Source organism: Oryzias latipes, chromosome 15, assembly GCF_002234675.1.
Source record: "Oryzias latipes chromosome 15, ASM223467v1".
NCBI classification, from domain to species: Eukaryota; Metazoa; Chordata; class Actinopteri; order Beloniformes; family Adrianichthyidae; genus Oryzias; species Oryzias latipes.
In genome coordinates, this window is record NC_019873.2 from 6826022 (window position 1) to 6849701 (window position 23680).

The window sequence follows — 23680 nt, forward strand, 5'->3', positions numbered from 1 at the left end:
TCCAATGAAGACACGTTGTCTTAATTGTATTCAAATGGCCAAATTGAGGAACCGACAGATTACAATGAAGGACTTTCTGTGTAAGTAAATAGTTAACAATAGAGAGGAAGAACTCCATTTGAATTGGAGGTTAAGAAGAAACCTCCAGCAGTACCAGAAAACCAACTTCTGTGATGGGTTTGGGTCTGAGAGGACAGGAAAGAGACAAACACCACAAAAGCTGGAACATCTGCAGCATTAGGACAAGAAGAAACAGATTATTGACCACAACCGAAATCCTGGAACATCTGTCGCACGAGCTGAGTTAGTTCTTGGAGCAGAGCATGAAGTAGATGAACACAACTTCACTGAACATCTGTCCCAAGTCAAAGCAGATGTTAGGAACTGATGAAGACAACGAACAATATCAGCCACAGAACAGAGATGGTAAATGGCGTTTACTTATAAAGCTCTTTCTACCCTCTTTCGAAGGCCCAAAGCGCTTTACAGTCACAGTCCCATTCACACACACATTCACACACATTCACACACACACACACACACACACACACACATTCACACACATATACAGATCTGCTGGTCTCTGCAGCTGAGAGAGCAGAAGATGTTTACCAGTCTCTATAATGGGATTATTTGTGTACATTTTTGTGTTTTTGTGCTTATCACACACACAAACTGTCTGTATATTGTTTTTTTTGGATGTGTGAGAGTATTTGTATCTATGTGTATGTGTGTCTTTGTGTGTTGATTGTGTGATTGTGTGTATGTGTCTGTCTTTGTGTGTGATTGTACGTGAGTTTGACTTTGTGATTGTTTGTGTGTCTGTGGGATTTTATGTGTGTGTCTTTGTTTGATTGTATGTGTGTGTGTCTTTGTGTGCTCATTTGTGTCTTTGTGTGCTCATGTGTGTGTGTGCGTCTTTGTGTGCGTCTTTGTGTGCCCATGCGTGTGTGCTCATGTGTGTAGGTCTTTGTGTGTTCACGTGTGTGTGTGTTGTGTATCGTGTGTGTGTTGTGTATCAGGTGTGCGGTCTGCTGCTGGGTTCTACTCCAGGTTTGGGTTCAGCTCCTCTGTTCCTGAAGCGCCGCTGTGAGTCTCTCTGCGTTGGCGTTCGCCCCTCGGCGGTCTCTCTGTACCTCTGTCATGGCGCTCTGGCCATGCTGAACTGGAAGAGCGCCCCCCCAGGGCCGCAGGGGGAAAGGCTGCTGCTGCTGGTGCCGGACGCCCTGCTGGACTTAGACGTCAGGTAATCTTTTGGATCTGGGTCAAATCCACAGAGCTCTGGATCTGTGTAAACAATCTTTTCCTGCAGTGTGAAGGAGTCCAGCACCGCCATGGTGGTGGCGCGGGTTTTAACTCTGTGGAGCGCTGCAGCTCTGGACCGCCTGCAGGGGGAGCCACGCCTCTGCTCCCCCAGCCTCCAGAACGCCCTCATTGGAGGATCTGAATTGCAGCGCCGCCTGCTGGAACACGTCTACTCCCACTGGGAGCATCCGCTGGACGGGGTCCGCCATCAGACCCGTTCCCTGTTCCGTAACCTCCTCCTCCTCCACCAGCACGCCACCCCGTCCGTCCTCCACCCGCACGAGGATCCGTACATCAGCCAGCTCACTCGCAGCCTCCTGGCTCTAGAGTGGCACATGAGGGGGAAGTACGGCTCTCTGAGCTGCCTGGTGGAGCTCTACGGGGCGAAGCACCTGCTGGACGTTGATCCACAGCTGCCGACCTGTCTGCTGGGTTTGATGGGCGACCAGACGCTGGCTCCATATGCCAGCGACCTCCTGGAGAGGCTGTTTGTGTGCCACAAGGCCCAGCTGGCAGCAGAAGCCGAGGACTGGATGGAGAGCTGGCACCAGACGTGGGTGAGCCCCCTGCTGCGCGTCCTCTGCGGCGCCAGACCGGAGCAGACCACCTACACCCTGGACTACTTCCTGCCCAAGCTGCTGCGCTGCAGCCCCTCCTGCCTGACGCACATGGTGCAGGTCCTGCAGAACAGCCCTCCCTGCACGACAGGTACTGGACTCCTTCTCATTTCAAAATCTCAAAACAGAACAAAATGAGTTTTCAGCTCAAAAGAGTAGAAACTGGACTCTTTCATTGAAATTAAATCAAATCGGATCTACCATAAGCTTTTGTTTTATTCACATGAAATATCTGAGTCTCTCTTGATTGGTGACAGAGGTTGCTATAGAAACAATGACTCAGACGGACTCTGGTTCCAACATGGCGGCATTGGTGTCCTGAAAAAATGGCGACTGACTTGACTTCATTTGGTTGAAGCTGGCAGTGCGGGTGACATCACACTCAGCTCTCACATGCATTCAATGGTTTGTCTTAAACCAATGGGATTGGAACATTCCTTCCAGTTTTTGAGCGCTCTGCCACAAACCGTCATCGCTTCATCCTCAGTGGTCAACATTCAAATTGTGTCGTGCACAAGTTAAACAAACTCCATACTTGGTTTTTTGTTGCACTTTAGAGGGCCTATTCTATGCTGTTCTTAGCCCTTGTGCTATCTTGTGGGGTCATCTGGACCCCACAAGATAGCACAAGAGCTAAGCCTTCTATAGTAAGGCATATCCATATATATATTTATGTGATAATATATTACCTTTGGCACACAAAAGAATGAAGTTTTAATCAAATATCTGTTATTTTCCTGAGCTTTTTTCCAACCAGGAAGTAAAACGCCTCTTTCTCTGAGGCTCCGCCTTTCACTCCTTGTGGGTCCGCCCATTTCATGACATCATCCTAGAGCCGGCCTCAGCTAACAAACATCATCCAAACTTAATTATCCGAAAGATGGAGGAGCATACTGAACGTATAAAAGGAAAGATCCGATCACCGTTAGCTCTGTGCAGAAAGGGGGCGTGTCTGTTAGCCTGGGGGGGCGGTGCTGGCAGGGCAGACTCTTCCTGGAAGGGGCGGTTCTTTATTTGTCTACATCAGCTCGTGTGAATCTGACTCATATTCGTGGGCTGGGAGGGGCCGGTGCTCAGAGTGCAGGTTTTTAGAGAAATACTCAGAAATGCGTGGACGGATCCAAATACTTCTTTAGGGTTTCTTTTTGTGAGAAGTGAGCATCATAAAACACTCAAAACATTGATTCTGAATGGTATAGGCCCTTCAACCTTTACTAAAACAAGGCCCAGAAAGTGTGAGCCCCAAAAGATTTAGCTTGATCGTATATGGGCTCATTCTTTGGGTCCTAACTGTGAGCCGCCTGCTGAACTCATCTGGTCTGACCTTCTGCAGTGTCTTCAGGGAGCAGGGGTCCCTTGGGGGCGTTAATGACCTGCCTGCGAGCAGCAAGGGCTCAGGGGGTCGCTCCGCCCTCGGGGAAGGCTCTGTGGGGAGGCCTGGTGCCCCTCCGGCTGCTGCGGAGTGCGCTGGTTCACAAACACGACCAGGTGAGTTTGTCGGCACCGTCGGGGTCCGCGCTTTCGTGGGTGTTTTGTCATCAGCTTTCTGCGGCTTCAGGTGAGGATGGACGCTTTGGGGCTGGTGTGTGAGAGCCACCGCAGCACTGAGGTTCTGACTTTACACGAAATGGAGCTGAGTCGGCATTTCCTCCCCCCCAACCTGAACAGCCAGTCACCAGGCGTCCGGCAGCAAACAGTCAGCCTGCTGAAGAAGGTGAGGCTTTCCCGTGGCTGCAGTTCTCTGCTTGTCTTTGGGAGCAGACGGGGATTCTGGGTTTTCCTTGCAGATGCTCTGCAGAATGAGGGACAGCACTCAGCTGTTGCAGAAGAAGCTGATCCAGGAGGCAGATGAGGAGCAGAGAGACGGAGTCCAGGCCTCCCTGCATCAGTATAAGGTCCACCTACCACAAGGTCACATAGAGCCACCTGAGGGAAGCAAAGCCGTATTGATGAACCGCTTTATGCTGCAGGAGTTTCTGCGCTGGCTCTGCGTCAGCCTGCTGGACTCTTTGTACCCTGGAGCGTCCTTCTCCAAGTGCCTCATGTCCCTCCATCTGCTGGGTTTGCTGGGCCAGTTCTTTACCTTCAGCACTGGTAAATGTCCATGTTATCTTCCCAATCCAAAGAGTTTACAAAGGATTTTCCTCTGCCTCACTTTCAAGTCACCGTTCATCCACCTTTGGATCGTTTACTGAACAATCCATGTCAAATTTAAAGACCAAAATGCTGTTTTGGGGGCTTTTAGCGAGTTCTGGGAACATTTTTCTCATGATGGAGGACATGTATAAATTGAATTTCTGAGAATTTCTTTATTTGAATAGTTGTGAATCAGGAGCAGAAAAAGGTTTCGTCTGAAAAAGATTGTGTGATATCGAAAATACTCTGGGCGGGGCCACATCCTCCCTGCTCTGCTCCATTCTGATGCATCCACTTGCAGACAAATAGATCCATGTTTTTTTTTGTTTTCCTCGTCTAAGCTGGAGTCTGAGTCTAAAGTGGATATAGTAACGTTAGCCTGGGGTTGTGAGGCTGTAAGCTAGCGGAAGAGCATGTTAACAGTGAGCTCTCGGCTTTTGAAAGTCAAAAGATGATCGGAGTTGGACTGAAGGTTTGTGCAGTCCTGAATTCTGCTTTATCTCTTTTTTTACATTTTTTTTTCATTCTACATTTTCGCCAACAGGCCGATACCCATCGGTGAGGCAAATTCATATGCTAAAATCTCATAATTTTCATATAAAAATGCCAAATAAATGTGATAAAGCAGTAAATATAATTCAGTAAAGCAGAGAACCAAACATTTAGCTAAACACGAGTATGAAATAAGACAGATTGTCGCGGAACACGGAGACCAAACCAGCATAACAGCTATGAGGAGTCCATCTTGCCTGTTATGTTCTTCAAAAAAAGTAAGATCTGATTGAACGCAGCGTGACTGTAATGCGGGGACGTTGAAAAACATGAAGAGAATGAGTCTTTTCCTGTTGGCTAAAAGGACCTTTCCTTTTGCGTTTTTCGCTCCATCTCACCTGCGTTCTCTCCCCGCCGACCGTCTCCCGTCTCACAGACCCGGATGTCTTCGCCCTCGGGGAGGTTGTGACGCCCGCACACGCTCAGAACGTCCTCCACTGCGTTGCCAGTAACTTCCTGGAGGTCAAACAGCTGGCCTCCGTGGTGGTGCGTCAGCTCCCCCCAGCAGCTGTTGGACTTCAGGTATATCTGGCAGCAGTCTGCCGCCCGGCTCACTGAAAGTCGCACAACCTCTGGCTCTGTTTGTTCAAGTTTCTTGTTATTTTATGAAACGTTTCTGGTTTCTAGGTGTGCTGAAACAAGCGCGTTGTTGTTTGTAGAAGACATTTATCCAGCTTTATACCATGGTCCGGTTGAATACTCGATTCTGATTGGCATTAAAAAGTGATAATGCACTCCTAAAAAAGAAGTTCTGGTCACCTAGCTTAAATGTATCACTGCTCTGGCTTCTTTAAAACGAACTTTAGCTTCATCATCTGGACAAAAACAAGCGAAGGTGAACTTTCTCTCTGAACTGATGCTGTATTTAACACATCGTGATGATCAGCATATATATCGCTTTCCTTTGCCGTTGCAGTCGAGGCCCGCACCACACCACGTAACAAATAGTCCGTTTTTTGTGAAAAAAGCGATTCAGACTGAAAAAATGACAATAAAGTACTAAAACTGGTTGAATATTTATTTCTTTTGTAAGTGACCATGGTAGAAGTGGGTTGTTGTGCGTTAATTTCTGATAATGCACACTTTGAAGGCCATTAAGCCTTACTTAACCACCGGAGAAGTGTGGCGGTCAGAGGAAAGTGCAGACAGACTCATTTCCTGTCTGTGTTTTTTTTAGGATGTTGAGAGAATGCGCTGCATTCTGCAGGCGGCTCTGGACCTCAGTACCAGCAACAAACCCTTTGACAGCGTCACAGCCGCCCATCTGCTGCACCTGCTGCTGCACCAGCCGGACCTGACCAGGGCTCTCGTATGCTGCTCCCCGGAGGGGGACCTCCCCCTCCAGCCGGCCTCCCCGCCACCAGGGGCTCCTGAGGCCGTCATCTTGGAGCTCAACACTCTGGCCGGTAGGAGTCCCAACCCCCGTGAACACGCCGACCGAGGTGTCCGTCATTAATCAGGGGGGGTTTCTGGCCTCAGTGGTTCAGTTCTTGCTGCACCGCCTGCAGTCCGAGGTCTCCAGAGCTGAGTCGTCTCTCCTGCAGGCCGCCGCTTCCTTTCCTCTCTACGGGCGCGCCCACTGCATCACCGCGGTCCTGCAGCGCCTGGACACGAAGTAAGACTCTTTGAGCTGCCTGCTACCTCCCCGATAAAGGCCTTAAGACCACAGCCAGGCTTTTTTTGTTTGTCGGATGGCCTTTCAGGAGTTTGATGCAGACGGAGCAGTGGAGATCTCTGGTGGCACAGCTGATCGCGGTGTGCTACAGGATGTCTGATGTTGTGTCCCCTGTAGTCCAGAGCTCGTCACCAGAAGGGCTCATCCCCATGGATACAGAGTCAGGTGATTAACCTCACTGTGTGGACACACATCTACGTAGAGATTGAATCGTTATTTGGAGTTCTCAGTAACACAGCTTGTGTGCATTCTGACAGAAACCTCTGAAGGCCTGCAGACGATCCTGCAGGAGATTCAGCCCAGAGACTCCAACGACTTCTTCAACAGGGCCAGAGAGTTGGAGAGCAGTCAGCCAGATGCTCGCACTCTATCCCAGAGCGCACAAAGACCGACACTCCACACAGGTGAATGACACAACATCGCAAACATTAACCAAGCAGGGTTTAACTGCATGCAGTACTCCTGGCATCCTGAAGGGGGAGGCGTTTACCCTATTCTAGGGCTTCTGTCCTGGAGTTCAGTTACCAAAGACACTTCAATATGGTGGCCCTGAAGGGCAAATTACATCAACAAATCCTTCAACACAAACATTTTAAAGAGCACAAGATCACAGCGACACTTAAACAAGTAAAAAAAAAAAAACTCAGTAACAACAGCAAGACATGTTGGACAACAAAAGAAAATTCAAGAAACCAAAACGTAATTCAAAAAGAGCAAAACACTGAAACAAAAAATGAAACAAAAGTAAACAACTCTTTGTCAAATTTCAGGCAAAAACTTCCTTCTGCTTTCTCTCTTTTTCAAAACTCTAACATCATCCTCCAATCAGTGATCTTTGACTACCTTTTACAGTTTCGTTTTCTGTCTGATCTTTTAACGTTTCATTTTCTGGAAATTTATTTTCCATTGGTTAACTGGTCACTCTAACTCTAAAAGTTGTCCCTAGGTGTGAACATGGGTGTGTGACCAGCCTGTGGCCCCAGACTGGTCACCTGTCCAAAGTGTCCCCTGCCTTCGCCCATGAGTGTCCGGGATAGGCTCCAGCAGCCCCACGACCCCGAAAGGGACAAAACAGTTTAGAAGATGAATGAATGAATACTTTTGATTAACAAAATGTTTTTATTTTTTGGGGGGTTTCTGAAATTTTGTATATTTTTGCGGCAAGTGTTCCATTGATGTGATTTGGACTTCAGGGCCACCGTACTTGGAGGGCTCTTTGTATTAGCATTTTGCTTTGACAGGCCCATTCATTTGCTGTTGAACAACTCTAACTTGCACTTTACATATTAAAGGTATGTCATGTTTGTCTCTTTGCTTGGATCCTGCTGCAGCTCCAGGTGCTGAGGGTTACAGAGTGACGGCTCAGATGGTGCTGGTTTGCTGCTGGCGGAGCATGAAGGAGGTGGCCATGCTGCTGGGGCAGCTGTGTCAGAGTCTACCCCTGCAGCACGCCGATGGAAGCGAGCGCCCACACTGCGGCCTCATCACAGAGGAGCAGGTGAGGGTCACCGATCCCGAACACGCCAAACGATCAGTGGTCACTGTTCTCTCAGACTCACTTTGGATGTTTTTTGGCAAGAAGGGAAAAAGGGAAAACATCTGAATGGAGGTCAAAGGTTAACTAGCTCCAACTCTAACCCTTGTGCTATCGTGTGGGGTCCAGATGACCCCACTCCCAATGTTAACGTGCCTTCAAGGCACGTTAACATTGGGAGTGGGATGAAAATGAAAAGTTAAAGGGTAATAATTGGCACAAAAAAAGAAAAAAATGATCAGAGTAGACCATTAATAAAGTGAAAACAGCACAATAACAAAAAAAAGATATTTTTGTGAAAAATGCCAACACCGGGTCTCGAACCAGCGATCTTCTACACCAAGGATTCCACAAATCCTGGATTATCTTGAAGGATATGAAGGACTAAAAGTCATAGCTGGAAAATGCTGAACGAGCTGAACGTTAAAGTATTTGAATGGTTAAAATAGCTGAAAAATTGTTGAAGGAGTTAAGCAGCAAAAAACTGGCGGAAGACACTATATTAAAGAAAGAGAGACTGAAAACAATGGGTTGCTTTGAATGCTTTATAGCATTCAACCAATAGAGAAACACATGTCCTCCATCACCAGAGAAATTACATAATAACATGTTAAAAACACCAATAACAGCATTTTAATAAGAGTGCGTCTTTAATATTTCCTGAAAGTAACTTAGTAGAGTTGTTAGTAGCTGTCTGTCCCTCAGTAACATGGCAGGAAGCTGAAGATTATTTACTTTCTATTTCTTCTAATTCATCACTAATAAAACACAAATACAACTTGTAAAAGTTGTATTTGCAGTGCATTTACTGGAATGACTCCACTTTTTTAGAGTATAATCCTGGCTGAGAGGAAGACATACATGAAGGTTCACCACAGTCATCCAGTTCCTTCAGCTGAACCATCTCTGTTCTGCTGACATACATGCAAAAAGGCTAGTCTCTTTCCGTGTTAAAGTCTGTTTTATAAAGATGTTAGCTGAAGTTTTAAAAATGAATCTACTTTCTCACATCTGTCTCCCCCTGCTGTCTGAAAGAGAGAATGCAGATTTAGGACTTGTCTTTATTCACTTTAGCCTCACAACTCCCAAAACCGTGAGGCCAAATCATAGTTAGCCTAAAGTGAATTAAAAAAAACAGTCTAGTTTTGATAAAAGACTAAACACCTGACCAAAACAAAAACAAATGGCAGCAACTCAATGCATTTAGGCATGTAGACATGGTCAAGAAGGCTGTGGACCAGGAAAGGGGGAGGGAGGAGGGGGGGTCAAGGGGGGGGGGGGGGCGGAGTCAATTGATTACACACAATTGGAAATAGGCAGACTGGGTGGTGGTGTTGATGTGATCAACACCACCACCCAGTCAGTAAAGAGTTAGATTTGATTGACAGAGAGAGCTGGCTCATCAGCGTAGCAGTGGAAGTGGAAGTTGAATTTAGAGAAGATATTTCCAAGGGTAGGTAGATAGGAACTGTAAAAGGAGGACTTACAGATGATGATTCATTTAATTTGAAAAAAAGGGTGTCCATTGCAATTTTGTGAAATATGTCCATAACCATACGCCCAAAAACCGCCTCTTCCAAGCGCAAAACCTTTTATCCGATAAATGTGAGTTTTTTCAAAATTTTATTTTTTTCATTATGCTAATTTATTATTGCAAATCCAATTTGCGCAGGTTCATAGTCAATAGAAACAGAGCTAATGAATAAAAGAGTAAAACTCGTTTTTGGTCTAACAGCTGATTGGACTGCAGTGGTTTGGATTTCACCGTCAACTCTTTTAGGTTTGAAGGGTCCGGTGCTCCTGCATCCAGTCCTTCTATGTTGATGATAGGTTCCCTTGTACCTGATGGTAGGAAAACACAAACTTTTGTTATTGAAAATAAAATAATTTGACATTTTTAGATGAATAAAACATAAAACACTATCGTCTGTTTAGACCAAGTCAACACGAACTTTCTGAGCTAAATTTTTTGATCAACCAAAAAAAAAAAGTGTCTAAAAACAAAGAACAGAATTTTATTTTTTTGTATTTTTCACTCTTTTCACAAGTGAATATTTTGCAAGCTTTCACTTTGTATTAATTTCCTTTTTTCTTTTATTATTCAATCCATTAAAATTCAAAAAATTGTGAAATGTAAAGATTTGCCTGTAGTAATGACATTGATGTTGACTAAAACCAAAGCCCTGCATGGGATTACGGTATTTAGAAAGTGTCCGTTTAACAGGGAAGTGAGGTGAGTTTGTGTCGGTGTGTTTGTGACCCCACACTGGGAGGGTCTTCAATTAACATCCGCTCTTGATATCACTACGCTTTCATTTCAGGCGCGACCCTGCTGGTTTAATGACCGCGACGCTCCTCCTTTTCCACTGCATTCTTTCCAAATCACTTCCATTACCAGCAGGAAAACACACACATCACAGCCGCTCACACACACATCACAGCCGCTCACACACACAGTCTAAGCTGCTCAGGAATAGTTGTCTGAGTGCTTCAGGATGTGCACATTCAGAATAACAAGAGGTTGCAGACGCAGTCTGTGCTTTGCAGTGTGGGGGGTGCACCGGTGTGTGTTTGTGTTTACTTGTTGTTTGTGAGTTTACACTGAGAGAGAAAGCAGAGCAGAGCAGTATTTGCTGAACAGCCTCTTTTTCTTGTGTTTACTGTGCGCTACAGTCTGTGTTCTCAGCTGTTTGGAATTCACATTTAATGTTTGACGGCTCTCTTTACTCCATTTTAGATTACAGAACTTGGCGGTAACGAGGTTTAAATCTGACAAAATTAGGAGAAGCAAAATCTGAATGGTAAGAAATACCTGCTCCTCAGTTCTGAGGTTTAGATGCTTAAGTTGAGGCTGTTATACGGGATGTACACTTGACTTTGCTAAGTTGTACAATGATGTGTTTGAGGACATCTGCAGGGAATCTGAATACATAAGAGCGTAAATGCACCGAAGAATTTCTGGTGCTAGAAATGTGATACTAAAAGCAGGACAATGAGGGGGAATTATATTTACAACCATTGACTGTATAAGATAACTGGACTGAGTGACTCTGCTCCTCACATTCTAAGCAGGAAGTACCCACCGGCTCCAAAAAGCCAAAATCCCTTATAGAGAAATAAACAGCTGTTACTCAGTCATTCTATTCATCAGAATAACTATTCTTGATCTGATGCATTTTTTTAAACATATTCTTGATAATCCTAATTTTTTAATGATATTTCTTCTTTACTTCAAGCTAATGAAGTTCTACACGGACCAGTCAGGTGCCTCAATAAAAGTAGGCAGTCTTATGTCCAATGTCCCAAACGTTTGATTGACAGATTCTCCTGAGCCAGCTGTCAAGTGGGAGGGGTGTGGCCTTCCAACAAACTCACTCCTGATTGTCTCGGGTGGTTGCCATAGAAATGGATATCCAGACAGATTTGGACCAATCACCACTCACTATATTTTTCAGACCATGTTGGTCCGGGGTATAAATAGTCGCAGGAGCCAAAGAATGCACAATAAAAAAAAAAAAATCATATGCAAGTCGCATTTTTGGGAGAAATTTAGTTAAGAATAGAACGGGCATTTTATTTTGAAAGGCAAATCATAATAACGACATAGATAAGAACAATAGACTATAGATAATAATAACAATAGAATAAAAGCACACACATCTACGGTAACACACTTATGCTTATTTATCTTCATGAAACATAGTAGGATACTATTAGCGCAACATATTAACAATTATTTAGACAACGATAAAAAACATGCTAACACGTCAACAAGTCAACTAAACTCTCACTTCAAATCAATAAATCTTAATGCTCGGTGTCGCGTTGGAACAATTTCGTCTTACGTCTTTCGTGGCGCTTCTTCTGTGTTGCTGATACACACACCTACAGCGCCCTCTAGGAGCCATTGATATGTTTTTAAATTACCTATAGGTCACACCTGAGTATAAGTTACACAACCCTGGCCAAACATATGCAAAAAAACGTATACTCTGAAAAATAGGGTACTCATTCTGAATTGGCTTTATTTGGTAGGAGCAGGAAGTCCAACCAAATAAGGGGGGGGGGCGCACTCTCACTCAGTCCAGTTTTCATATACAGTCACTGGCACGGCCTCCTTGTCATCAGGGCTGTGGTGGAATGTCTGGGTGGTGGGTCCTGGGTGTCACGTGTTGTAAGATCTTTTATGCCCCCCCCCGACACACACTGTATAACTGTTAATCCTTGAAGTTCTGTGGAGGGAGGGGGGTCCTGTTTCAGAAAGGCCACACCTCATTTAGCACAATTGGAATTCCAAATAAAACAAAACAATGTTTGAAAAGAGAATGAGGCTTTTTGTTGTATTTTCTTTAGCCTTTAAGAATTTTTATGGTCTAAGAGTTCGTCTCTCCCCGTCTATATTTATTATCCCTGTTAACCTTTTTCCAATCTACCCTCTGTGATTTGGTTTTGGGATTATCTGGAAGAAAGAAGTGCTGCACCATGTCATCACGACCCTGATGCTTCATCATTCAAAAATTTTGAATAATGAAGCAGTGAAAAGTGTGTATTTTTGAATCATATTTTGAATCAAAATATGATTCAAAAATACACACTTTATACTGCGCGGTGTGGAGTATGTTCCTTTATTCTGTTACATCTTTGTTGTTTGTTTTTAACATTGTCAAATAAAAAAAATAAAAACACAATTTTACTTCCACCACCACCAAAAAAAAAGTTTAAAAAAGAAGATAAAGAGGCACATATTTGTATTTCTGTTAGGAAAGAAATACAAACATACAAACATAAGGATTGAGGGTTGGAAGGATTTCAAAGCATTCATCAAAAACACCTTTGGAGGAGAATGAAACGAGTAGTAGTAGTTACTTTGCTCTGGAAAACGTGCCAGAAAATCACAATTCCTCCTTTCTCCTGCAGTCTAACCCCTAAGTGCTGTCTGGAGTGGGGGGTGGGGTGGGGTTTGTGTGTGCTTGTTTTGCTCACGGCTCAGTCCATGTAATTAAACTTTGGGAAACGTCTCTCCTCCCCACATTGGAAATCTTTTTTTTTCTTCTGGGAAACAGGCACTTTTGCAAACAGGAAGTTGATGTCTAAATAAAGTTCACACCGTGCCCTCCCCCTCCCCGCCCAGGAAGCTGGCACGGCCATTTAAACAGTTCCACAGACGGGAGCCTTTTGGAGGGGAAGCTTTAAATAGGCGCCGTTGCAGCCCGGCTTAGCCCCTCAGTGCCACAGCGGTCTGTGCCCCGGCTGCTGGGGCCAGTCCCAGGGTGACTGTCGCAGCCGTTTTTACCCCCGGTGAGGTCAGCCCGTCCTCAGAGTCCACGCTGCGATAACTCACTGCGTTTGGCGCTGCTGCGGTTTGCTCAGCGGGACTTCAGCCAGACCAGTTTGGGACTGCAGGGTCAGTTGGGTTTATTGACCAGTCTCATGACAGAAAAGGAAAGGGGCTGCTTAAGCCTTACGTCTTCATTTAGTCAGCTCTTTGAATCCCAGCCTTCAGGAAACTTCACAGAAGAAACACGCATCATTCAGGGACGTCCGTGTTTCCGGTTCATCTGCAGCTCCCGCCCCCTTCAGATGTTTTGTCTGAGCCCTCACCGCTGAGTGTTTGGATTGAATTTTCTTCATGTCACTCAGTTTTTTTTCCTTTTCTTTCATAAGCTGTTGGTGTTTTTTTGTTTTTTTGCCTGCGGGCGGGGCCACCCCTCCCTGTGCCCTCAGTGCCACCCCTGGCTAAGTCGAGCCTGGCTGCCCCTCCGGTGGTGGTGGTGATGCCACAGCCGTAATGACAGGGAGCCGGAGCTCTGGGTCCGCCTCGCCCTGCCGCCTCACCTGCAGCACACTCACCAGTTTACCCTCCGCCACACAAATAGGCCTCGTCTGTGTGTGTGTGTGTGTGTAGAATAATGTTGTTAACACTATTACTAACTGCTTGGTTTTACTGACACTGGCCATTACGCCGATGTCTCAGTGTCCTTTTTAAGCACGCTTGTCACGCTGGTGACCCGCTGCTCTCACGCTTGATGTGCTCAAACCAAACCGTGACTGGAGAATGTTTGGACCTTTGTTCATTTTAACATTTGCTTCCAACAGCTGAAAGGAGAAGATGGTTGTTTACACTGATTCTTGTGTTGTTTTTCTCTTTGCATTGATCCTTTGAGTTACAATCAAAAAAATAGCCCACGAATTAGCAAATCATCTTTATTTTTACAATCACTCTAGATGTTTTAGGGCTGTAAAACTCCTCCCTTCACTCTTTAAACACTTTTCTCAGACAGACTTGAACATTTTCACGCTTTTCTAAGTTGTGCAAACTTCCAAAGTTCAAACCTTCGTAGAAAAATAAGTCCAGGATTATGAAATAAAACAAAGATCTGATCGTGATCAAAGATTTGTGTTGATTTGATAAACTGAACGCATACTAAGCAGGAGACACGGCATGGAGGAAATTGATCGGGACGCAGAACACGGTGCGCAGCTTTAAAAAAAACATGCACAATGGACTTAAAAAATGTCCAAAATCACCAAACACTGTATTTCATACGTGTGATGATCCATCAGGTAGAAACCACACCCAGCTTTTGTCCAGCAGGTAAGAAGAGGAGAACACTAGCAGCCAGGAACTAACTTTAACAGAGATTAGCTGCCAAGTCCTTATGTTTAAAATATATGTATGTAACCAAACATGACCTGATGTTGTTATAAGATGTCAATAAATCATCAAAGGCTTAAATTTTTAAGGTGTGCAAGAATCTTGAAGCTTAGCAAATGTTCGCTAGTCGACCACAGTGGCGTGATATATTAGGAATTTCAGATCAAAACCAGAATTTAGATCAATTCCCCAGAATCCACCTCTTTGCTGCTTTGCTTTAAAGTCTTACTCTGATCATCTTTTGATCTATTGTCAGAGCGTTCTCAGTGGTCTTTTAATTATGATTATGCTGTTTTCAGTCAAAATCTTAAAACCTGTGTCCTTGAGTCGTGGGAGTGTCGATTCAGAGCAACCCCCTTTTACTCCCCAATTTGAATGACGAAATCCTCAGAAATACAATTTTGAGTTTAATTGTCTCTACATATACGTCCTCCAGCATCAGAAAACTGCTACAAGTACATGTTAAAAACACCCAAAAACATGGTTTTCAATGGAGTGGAGGGGCTGCTTCAGCATCGAGGACCGCAGCGGATTGGACGTTTCATTCTTTAGATGGTTTTTAAAAAAAAATGTTAGCTATATATTTGGTCAAAGTGTTCTGACCCGTCTTTCCAACTTAAAATGACTTCAACAATTTCTTCTTTTTGAATTAGAAAGTAAACAGCCACGGTCATCGCGTTTATCAGACTGAGGAGCTGTGAAACATAAAGCATGTTGGATGATAGAGATCTCCATCACTGAAAGGAAGTTCTGCTATTTAAGGATTTTTCATTAAAAATGTTTTTGTTTATTGGCCAGTTATTAAAATGTTGTGCCCGCTTTAAAACTAGAAGCATTCAGTTTTTGTTTTTAAATGCTGTGTGGTGTTTTCTCCGCATTTCAACTGTGTTTTCCATCAGGCCTCGGTGGGTTACAACAACAGGTGGTTTTGACTGACAGCCTCTTTTCCTGAACTAAGTGCAGATAATTGTCTACATCAAAGTACATTTTCTTCTCATTTTGATCTTGTTGCTAGAACATGGGGCAAAAACCCACAAGTAACCCAAACCTGCATGAAAACGTGCTGCAGATCTGGCTCCATGATTGTCTCTGGGTTGCAGGTGGAGGGTGTCGGCCTGTACTTCCGTCAGCAGCTCCTGCAGTCCCGTCACCGTGGCGCCTTTGAACTGGCTTATGTGGGCTTTGTGCGCCTCACCGACATGCTGTGCAGGTGTGTGTGTTCGCATTCTGGGCAAAGGGGCTGAAAGGTAATACCACTGAACAGCCACAGGCATAAGGGCTTCTGTCAGGACTCTGCCCTGTAATTAACAAGAGGACAAATCCTCTCAGTATCGTGCTTCAGATGTAATTACATCAAAAGCGGATAATTACATTTATTTGATATCTTTGTCCTTCTAGAGTTAAAAAAGAATCTGGGGAAAATGGATCAAATAAAGTGAAGAACTGATGAGAGGGAAAACATCTTCTAGAACAGGGGGCTGTAACCATCAGCACTTAAAGAACCATTTAGAACAAATTCTCGCCGACCACAACCCAGGGGGAGACGCACAGTCCTAGTTCACCCTTTAACTGATGCTGTGGTTACGATTATGATTGAATCACATTAATGAACTGCTGTGTTTTTGGCATGAATAAAACAGAAAATGTGATACATTTTTTCTAAATATAAAATAGTTTACAACTTTTGACAGTTTCTTAGATGTGTAAACTAATCAGAGCGAACTAAGGTCACATCTGAATTCTTTTACCCCTACATGTTTTCCTCCAAGCAGAGCGTTACGGAAAAATAGTGTCTTCAAAGTCTTACCACACTGCCTCTCGATAACGCCATAAATAATCGCCGGTGAGCTACGTTAGCGCATAGCTGCCAATTCAATTCAATTCAATTCAATTCAATTCAATTCAATTCAATTTTATTTGTGTAGCCCAAATTCACAACAACAATCGTCTCGATGAGCTTCATATCGGTAATTGAAAAAGTGAAACATGAACTCAAAAGGATCATGAATACATAGAATTCAATGGGAAAATACTAAAATGAACTAACAAACTGACTAAGCTATACTGGCATCCCTGCCCTTAGACCCCCCTTCGCGGTAAGGAAGAACTCCTAAAGAAAATGGATTTCGGTAAAAACGAAGAAACCTCAGGGGTGCCCACATGAAGGAGGGATCCTCCCCCAGGACGGACATGTATTTTACCAGAACTCTCAGAGAAGAATTAACTTATCTAACTCTACAACTACATATTTAAAGTCCAAAAGACGAGCTTCATCCAGCCGTGGTTGGGGGGACAGTCAGGGGCGCGAGTCGAGCCGGAGACAGGATCCACAGCCAGGTGTAGGAGCAGGAGCAGAGACGAGGTACACAGCCAGTGCCGGGAAAATACATAACATCTGTTTTAGAACTTTAAAAAGTCACGCTAAAATAAAAAAAGTCTTTCCTTACTTGTACATGTGATCTACTGTGCTTCAGAACACACATTCACGTGAAGAAATGCTTTTCTCTTCTGTGGCGGTTCACCCTCCTGGTGGAGGGATACAGAGCCCTAAGTCCCTTTTGCTACCACTTAACCCTTGTGCTATCTTATGGGGTCCAGATGACCCCCACCCTTACTTTGACGTGTTCTCCCCACCATGACAAAGGTGGAAAAAGGTGGAAAGATTTCATGTAATCCATGGACACCAGTGAAGATCACAAATCATTGAAGAAAAAAGGTTCAGCACACTGTCTAGTGGGTCTAGATGACCCCACTCCCAATGTTAAAGCGCCTAGGATAGCACAGATAAAAAACATGTTCAGACACCACTACAGCTCCAAATGCCCCCACAATTGGAGGGGGTGGACAAGATTTAGGATTCGGCCCAAGTTTGCCTAAACCTACTTTCAAAATTTTTAGGTGTACTTAAATTCTTTGATTATTTTTAAAAAATACAGTCCACCTTAAAATTTGGCGCACCTTATGTATAAGTTATGGTTGCGCTCAAACAGGTTTTCTGTGGGACACGGCGCTCAAAATTCTGTCAGATTGTTTTGGTACGACTTTGATCAACGATGAAGCTTGATGGATTGTTGGAGCCTGACAGAGTGATGCAGAATGTGCTAAAACTGTTGAATAAAGTTTTGCTTCGCTTAATGCACCCATAGTCTGAAATAGGGCTGCACGATATGACGAAAACTCGCGATGTGTGATAGTAGTGATCAATATTGCGATGACGATTACTTGCGGTATCTAAACAAATAGTAAAACAACCAAAAAACATAATTTCCATTTCATTGGAACCGTTTTAAAATTATACTCCAAATGACCCTCTTCTACAGAAGATGCGAACATCTAACATAAAAAGAGATCCATCCAATTGGTCAAATGCATAAATGGATTGATTTGATTCGTTAAATACTTCAAACTGCCATAAGATTGTTTTAGCACATTTATTGTAACCATTGATTGCAATTTTCGCCGTCTTTTGGGTGTTGCACAGCTTGATGTCGCGATAACGATAAATCTGCGATCTAAAACAGTTTATTTCTCATCATCCAAAGAGCCAAAACAGCGGGGTACAAGAACCACATGGGGCTCCAGAGCCTCAAGTTGCAGACACCTGTTCTAGATCCACCTTATAAGTCCAGTTGGTCTTATTGTGTAACCTGGATTAATGTGAATCTTCAGACTGCAGAAAGCCTCAATCCTAAGCAGACTTTGACTCACAGGAGCTAAGTCCAGAAGGATTTGAGACACCAACGGCAAGTAAGTGACAAGAAACAAGCTACAACTTTTCAAATGATCTTTGCAACTTAACATTTTGTCCCCCTACAAAACTGCATTGTGACTAGTTTATGATGGAGTTAACAATGTGAACATCTGTGTGAATTTTAGGGGGGGCTTTAGGCTGAACATTGCACGAACTTTGCAGGATTCAAATGAAAATGTAATGCTTTTGATGGTTTTTGTACAAGGTGTTGTACACTGCTGTAGCCCTGAGACATTTCCCCAAGAGGTGGGAGTGGAAGATGTGCACAAGTAACTAAAGTCAATACTGTTTGTCAACACACTTTTTATGTTCTAACATTTCATAAAACCTTACAGCACCTACTGTCCCAGTACGTTTTCAGTCAGATGTTTCATACTAAAGACGTGTCATCATCGTTGCTGTTCATAGCAACAAGCTTTTTCTATCCCTGAAGCGGGAAGAAGTGACATGAGCCATTCATTGTTTTCCTGAACGGCAGGCAGGTTGTGGAAAATGTGCTTTAACTCTGCGGCGTCTGACCGACCTCAAAAGCATCACTGCTGCGTCGACTTTGAACCACCCAGTGCTGAGCGGCTCGGGCTGAACTGGCTTGTTTTTTTTTTTTTTTTTTTTTTTTTTTTTTTTTTTTTTTTTTTTTTTTTTTTTTTTCTTTCAACTTGTCCTGTCCAACAACTGGGCAGTCAGATGAGAGCTGAGGGCCTCTTGGGTTGGACATATTTTACTTTAACAAGAGGGGTTATTAATCTTCAGACAAACCAAAGGTATGCCTGAATAAACCCCTTTTGTAATTGAGGCCAACCTTTATTAATTTTAAACATGTCTGAAAATCTTTGGTGTTGGACCGGACGGAAAAGGAAAGAGGGGAAGAAGAGAGAGGGACGCCAGAGAGAAGGGGGGGCAGGAGGGTGAAAACAGGAGGGGAAGGGGGGTAAGACCATGAAGCAGCATAAAGCAACAAGTTTACTGGTTGTTAATCATTACGGTAAGGTTCAAAAAAAGGGCGGAGCCTGTCCACACACACACTCAAATGTTATAAACACACCTGTTAGTTGCAAAAATGTCCACCTGTCGACATGTACACAAAACAGATAGTGTTCACACGCATACTTATGCCTTAAATCCAACTAATGTGAAATATTTCAGTCATTCAGTCATGCAAACTGTTAGTACAAAGGTGAGCTAACACCTGTGCCCAGGTGAGTGTTTATGTTCTTCTAAAATGGATGGTGGAACGTGAAAAGAAGGAGGGAGAGTGCCCAGCCATCCCCACCCCAAGACCCCCACCGCACCAGCAGCGGCAGCCGGAATCCCCCCAACGCCACACGGGAACCGACAGGGAACAACCACCGCCCGGGCGACCAAGCCCGCCACCCAAGCCAGGGCCAGCAGGGCCGCCGCAAGGCCCCCAGAGCCAGAGAGCAGGGAGGCACGGAGGGAAAGAGAGCGCCGCCCCAGCCCGACCAGGAGAGCAGCCCCCCCGCCGCGCCGGGAGAACCCAACGCAGGGCACCACCGGAGAAGGACGCCCACAGCCCCAGACGAGCACCCCACCACCACCCAGGAGTTCCGGGCATCCCCCCGCCCCAACCCCAGGTACGAGCCAGGACCCCCCAAGGGAGACCCGCTCCGCACTCCAGGCAGCCATCCGCCCGGCCCACGGTTGGTCCAGGGAAGAGCGAGGCAGGGGCCCGCCGCCCCCGCCCAGGAGGGGGGAACCCCGGGGAAAAAGGAGGGCCCACAAGGGGTGTTGTAAATATGGCCCGACCAGGCTCGGCCACAGTTGGAAATTTGGCGGGGCCCAGCACTCAGGAGCGAGGACCAGAACCCACCCCCCAGGGACACAAACACCCCCGGCTCAGATGTAATGTGAACCCCCCCACCGCGCGGAGAGAGCACCGCCGGGCCCAGGAAGCCGGCACCCCGGGGACACGGCCGCCGTTGCAAAGGGGCCCGTACCCCCCACCAGGGAAGAGGCAGGGGACAGATGGTCCCAGGTCCCACCTTCCTTGCAAAATGTGTGTGCGTGTATGTGTGTTTGAGAGAGTGTGTGTGTGCATGTGTGTGCGTTTATGTTGGGATGTATATATTGAGGGGGGAGGGGTGTATGTACTAAGGGGGGGTGCAGTTAAAATTGGCGGGTAGGGCACTAAGGGGACATCTCCTGATTACTCACAGTGACGTCCCCTCACCCTCCCCACCAAGGGGCCCTAAATGTCTAAGGTGCGGTTAAAATTGGCGGGTAGGGTGCTAGGAGGACATCTGCTGCTTGCTGGCAGTGATGTCCAAGCACCCCCCCTACCAAGGGCCCTACATGTCTAAGGTGCAAATAAAACCGAAAGAGGGGGGGCCCACTCCATACGGCAACCATAGGAGGGGGGCCACTGCCTTGTAACCCCCCCCCCCAAGGCCCACCGCAGGCTAAGCCCCCCACCCCCTCATCCTATTATGAGGTTATATGAGGAAGGGGGTAAGTTGGGGACAGCTGATAGACTGTCCCCCGGTGGTCAAACAGCCGTCCCCCGCCCCCCCCCCAACAAGGGGGCCAGGCCCACCCAGCCCAGGGGCCCCACCCCCGGAGGCGCCGACACCCCAGGCCCAGCACCACCCCCCCCACACAGAGAGAGAGGAGCCAGAAAGCGTTGGCCCCCCCCGGAGCAAGCCCCGGCCCCCACCCCCAAACGCCGGCCCTAGAAGAGCTCTGGTCAGGCCTCGACGGGGCCGAGGCAGCCAACCGGCCGGGGAAACCGCCGATGGCCTCAGCGGAGACCCCGACCCGTCAACCCCCCCTGCCCCGTATCAATAGTGGCCCCCCCCCCTCCCCCAGAATGCCCCCCCACAGGGCAGGGCCGACAAGACCCCCCACCCCACCCCCCCCCCCGACCCCGCAGCCGAAGCGGATGACACCCGGAGCGACCGGGGGCCCCAAGAGGGTTGTCCCGTCCCGCCCCAGAGCCAGGGAAGGGCCGATCCCAGCCCCAGGTGTAGATGGGAAGCCCATCCAGCGCCGCTGGGCCCCCCCCCCCAGGCAGCGCCCCCCGCCAACCCCCCCCAGCACAGGCAAAGGGACCACCCCCCCAAGCCAAGCCAGACCACCACCCCACCCCCCCACCACGCACCCCCACACCCAAGCCCAGAGGACCACGCAGCGCCCCAGCCCGCCCCACCCAGGCGCCGGACCCGACCCCCCGACCAACGGAGCCCCCACCACCCCCCGCCAGGCCCCGGAGGCCCCGACCCCCAACTGAACTGGCTTGTTTTGTAGTGGAGCAGAAAGCGGCCTCTCCGTGTGTCGTGTTACGAGAGCAGCATTCCGGCGGTCGTGTGTTTTCTCCTCCAGCCGTGTGTCGGTGTGAGTGTGTGCGTGGAGGGAAGAGGCAGTGTGTGGATGGTATGCAGACCGTGTGCTGGGTTACAGGGTGTTGATTGCGGGGTGTTTGACCGCAGTCTTTTGATGCTCGGCCTCGGGATCCGGCTTTGGTGTGTTTGTGCTCCCTCATTGTGACTCTTCTTGACGGTTCTGCTGTTCTCTGCCTGTGTCTCTTCACTTTCTCTTTTTTGTGTATTTGTCTGTTGCTGTGTCCAAATTCCCAGCTTAACCCCTAACTACTAAAAAAACGATATAGTGCTGTACATTGTAGTGCCCTAGAATTTTAAAAGTAATTTGGACACCATGGTTAATACTTTTTCTTTTTAAACGGCAGATATGATGTCATTAAATTCACAAAGTTGAGATCTAATTGATATGAGCGGTTTGCGACAATTATTTATGAGTCCACTGTCTAGATAAAAACGTTGATGGTTTATTAAAAAATACATTTAAATACATTTTCTTTGGCAAAAACTGTTCCGACGCAATGCATTGTGGTGTATATTCACCAATCTAGTGAGCATGGATCCACACTGGTTTTTTCTGGGAAAATTCTAGGCCACTCGATTTAGGAATTGTAGATTTGGACAGCACTGCAAAATGGCGAACGCCCTATATAGTGAGAAGTGAAGGACATGAATTTCCTGGTCATTTTCATCGATGGGTGTTTAAATTGGTTGCCCTGTCAGTTAACCCATGAGCTCCAAAAGATCTCAGATCAACTTTCTTTAAAGCCACAGTGTTATACTCACAGATTGTAAATGAGAACTGGACCGAGTGAGTGTGACATCATTCATAGAAAAAGGTTACTTCCAGTTCCAACTAAATTGTGTCGATTAAGTTGAGACTTTTTCTGTATGCAGATGCCGACATGTTGGGATTTTGGCCTCTGGGAGGCAACGGTGACTTCCTGTTTGGAACATAATGGGGGGGGGGGGTGCCACTTAATCCAGTTATCATATACAGTCAGTAGTTAGACTGCTCTGGTACTAGAACTAAAAGGATGTTTTGACCTTTATGTATTCATATATATTATATATATATGCCGTTCTACTTTTTCCATATGTCCTTTGTTTGGCCTTTGGCCCCTCCAAACAAACCTCCAGTCCAAACACATTAGTCATAAAACTTTACGCAGATGTTTTGTAGCCAGTTTGATATTTTTCATGAAACATGATGGAGCTGGGATCAAAAGCAGTTCTGCTTGAGAGACGCTTCAGCCACTTTGCACCTGATCTGTTCTGCCCAAATTATTGGGACTGGAACCTAAGAGACAAAAAAACAATGCTAAGCAACAATTTTTAATTTTTATTGGGAATGCACTTGCTTGGTAATTAGTGAATGATGCTGAGATCTGTGGCCAGAAGTTTAGTTCCAAATTCACCAACATGTTACTCAGTTTAGACATTTTTGGTCTTCATTGGGTATAATTTAGCTTTGTCATCACAGAGTTGTCCCACATGGATGGTTTGAGAGACTTCTGTCACTATCAGTCCAGAGTCACAGATTGCTAAGCGTGTGGCTCATATATGGAAAAGTGAACAATACTGTTTTTCAATTAAATAAACAAACAAATAGACGATAACTTCAACAGATAACAGAAATTCCTGTCTTTAGCTGTCTTAAATTTTGTTTTCCTGATTTACTGATTTGTTTTGTCCCATATGTGAGCTCATTAACAGATTTGTATTTAGAAATGACTACTGGGTTCATTCTACTTTTATATACTTTCATTGCATTTCATCTTTTATGTTTAAAGTTACGATATCTTTACAAAATGTTCTCCTTTTTACTTGTGTGTTTTCAGAACAAATTGTTGTCTTTATTGTGTCTGCTCTGTGTGGATGTACCTTCATCATTAGTTCTTGGAATTAGCTTGATGCAGCTCAGAGCTGTTTGTGTGTCACAAAGCCCACCGGGCAGCTTCTTGCATGCGATCGTCTGCGTTTGCTGGAGCTGCTTCGGTTCAGGTTCTCGGCGTTCGTGCAACATGTGCACGTGACGCAAGCGCTCATGTGTCTGCAAGTTTAACACATGAACTTTTTTTCTGCCATGCCAAGTGATCCTGAACAGCCCCATGCCGAGCCAA

General features: G+C 45.8%; 1 protein-coding gene across 2 annotated transcripts in view; it reads left to right on the forward strand.

Annotated features, from left to right (window-relative positions):
• The window catches only part of thada (THADA, armadillo repeat containing), a 127618-nt gene that overhangs the window by 6297 nt on the left and 97641 nt on the right, over positions 1-23680 (forward strand). For both annotated transcript variants that reach the window (XM_023963169.1, XM_023963170.1), the window contains exons 10-22: positions 1023-1246; positions 1313-2013; positions 3256-3410; positions 3481-3636; positions 3710-3817; positions 3893-4016; positions 4987-5132; positions 5788-6016; positions 6090-6225; positions 6314-6450; positions 6543-6689; positions 7617-7783; positions 15575-15684. In XM_023963169.1, coding sequence (XP_023818937.1) covers positions 1023-1246; positions 1313-2013; positions 3256-3410; positions 3481-3636; positions 3710-3817; positions 3893-4016; positions 4987-5132; positions 5788-6016; positions 6090-6225; positions 6314-6450; positions 6543-6689; positions 7617-7783; positions 15575-15684 — 2540 coding nt within the window. The remainder of the gene's footprint in view (positions 1-1022; positions 1247-1312; positions 2014-3255; positions 3411-3480; positions 3637-3709; positions 3818-3892; positions 4017-4986; positions 5133-5787; positions 6017-6089; positions 6226-6313; positions 6451-6542; positions 6690-7616; positions 7784-15574; positions 15685-23680) is intronic.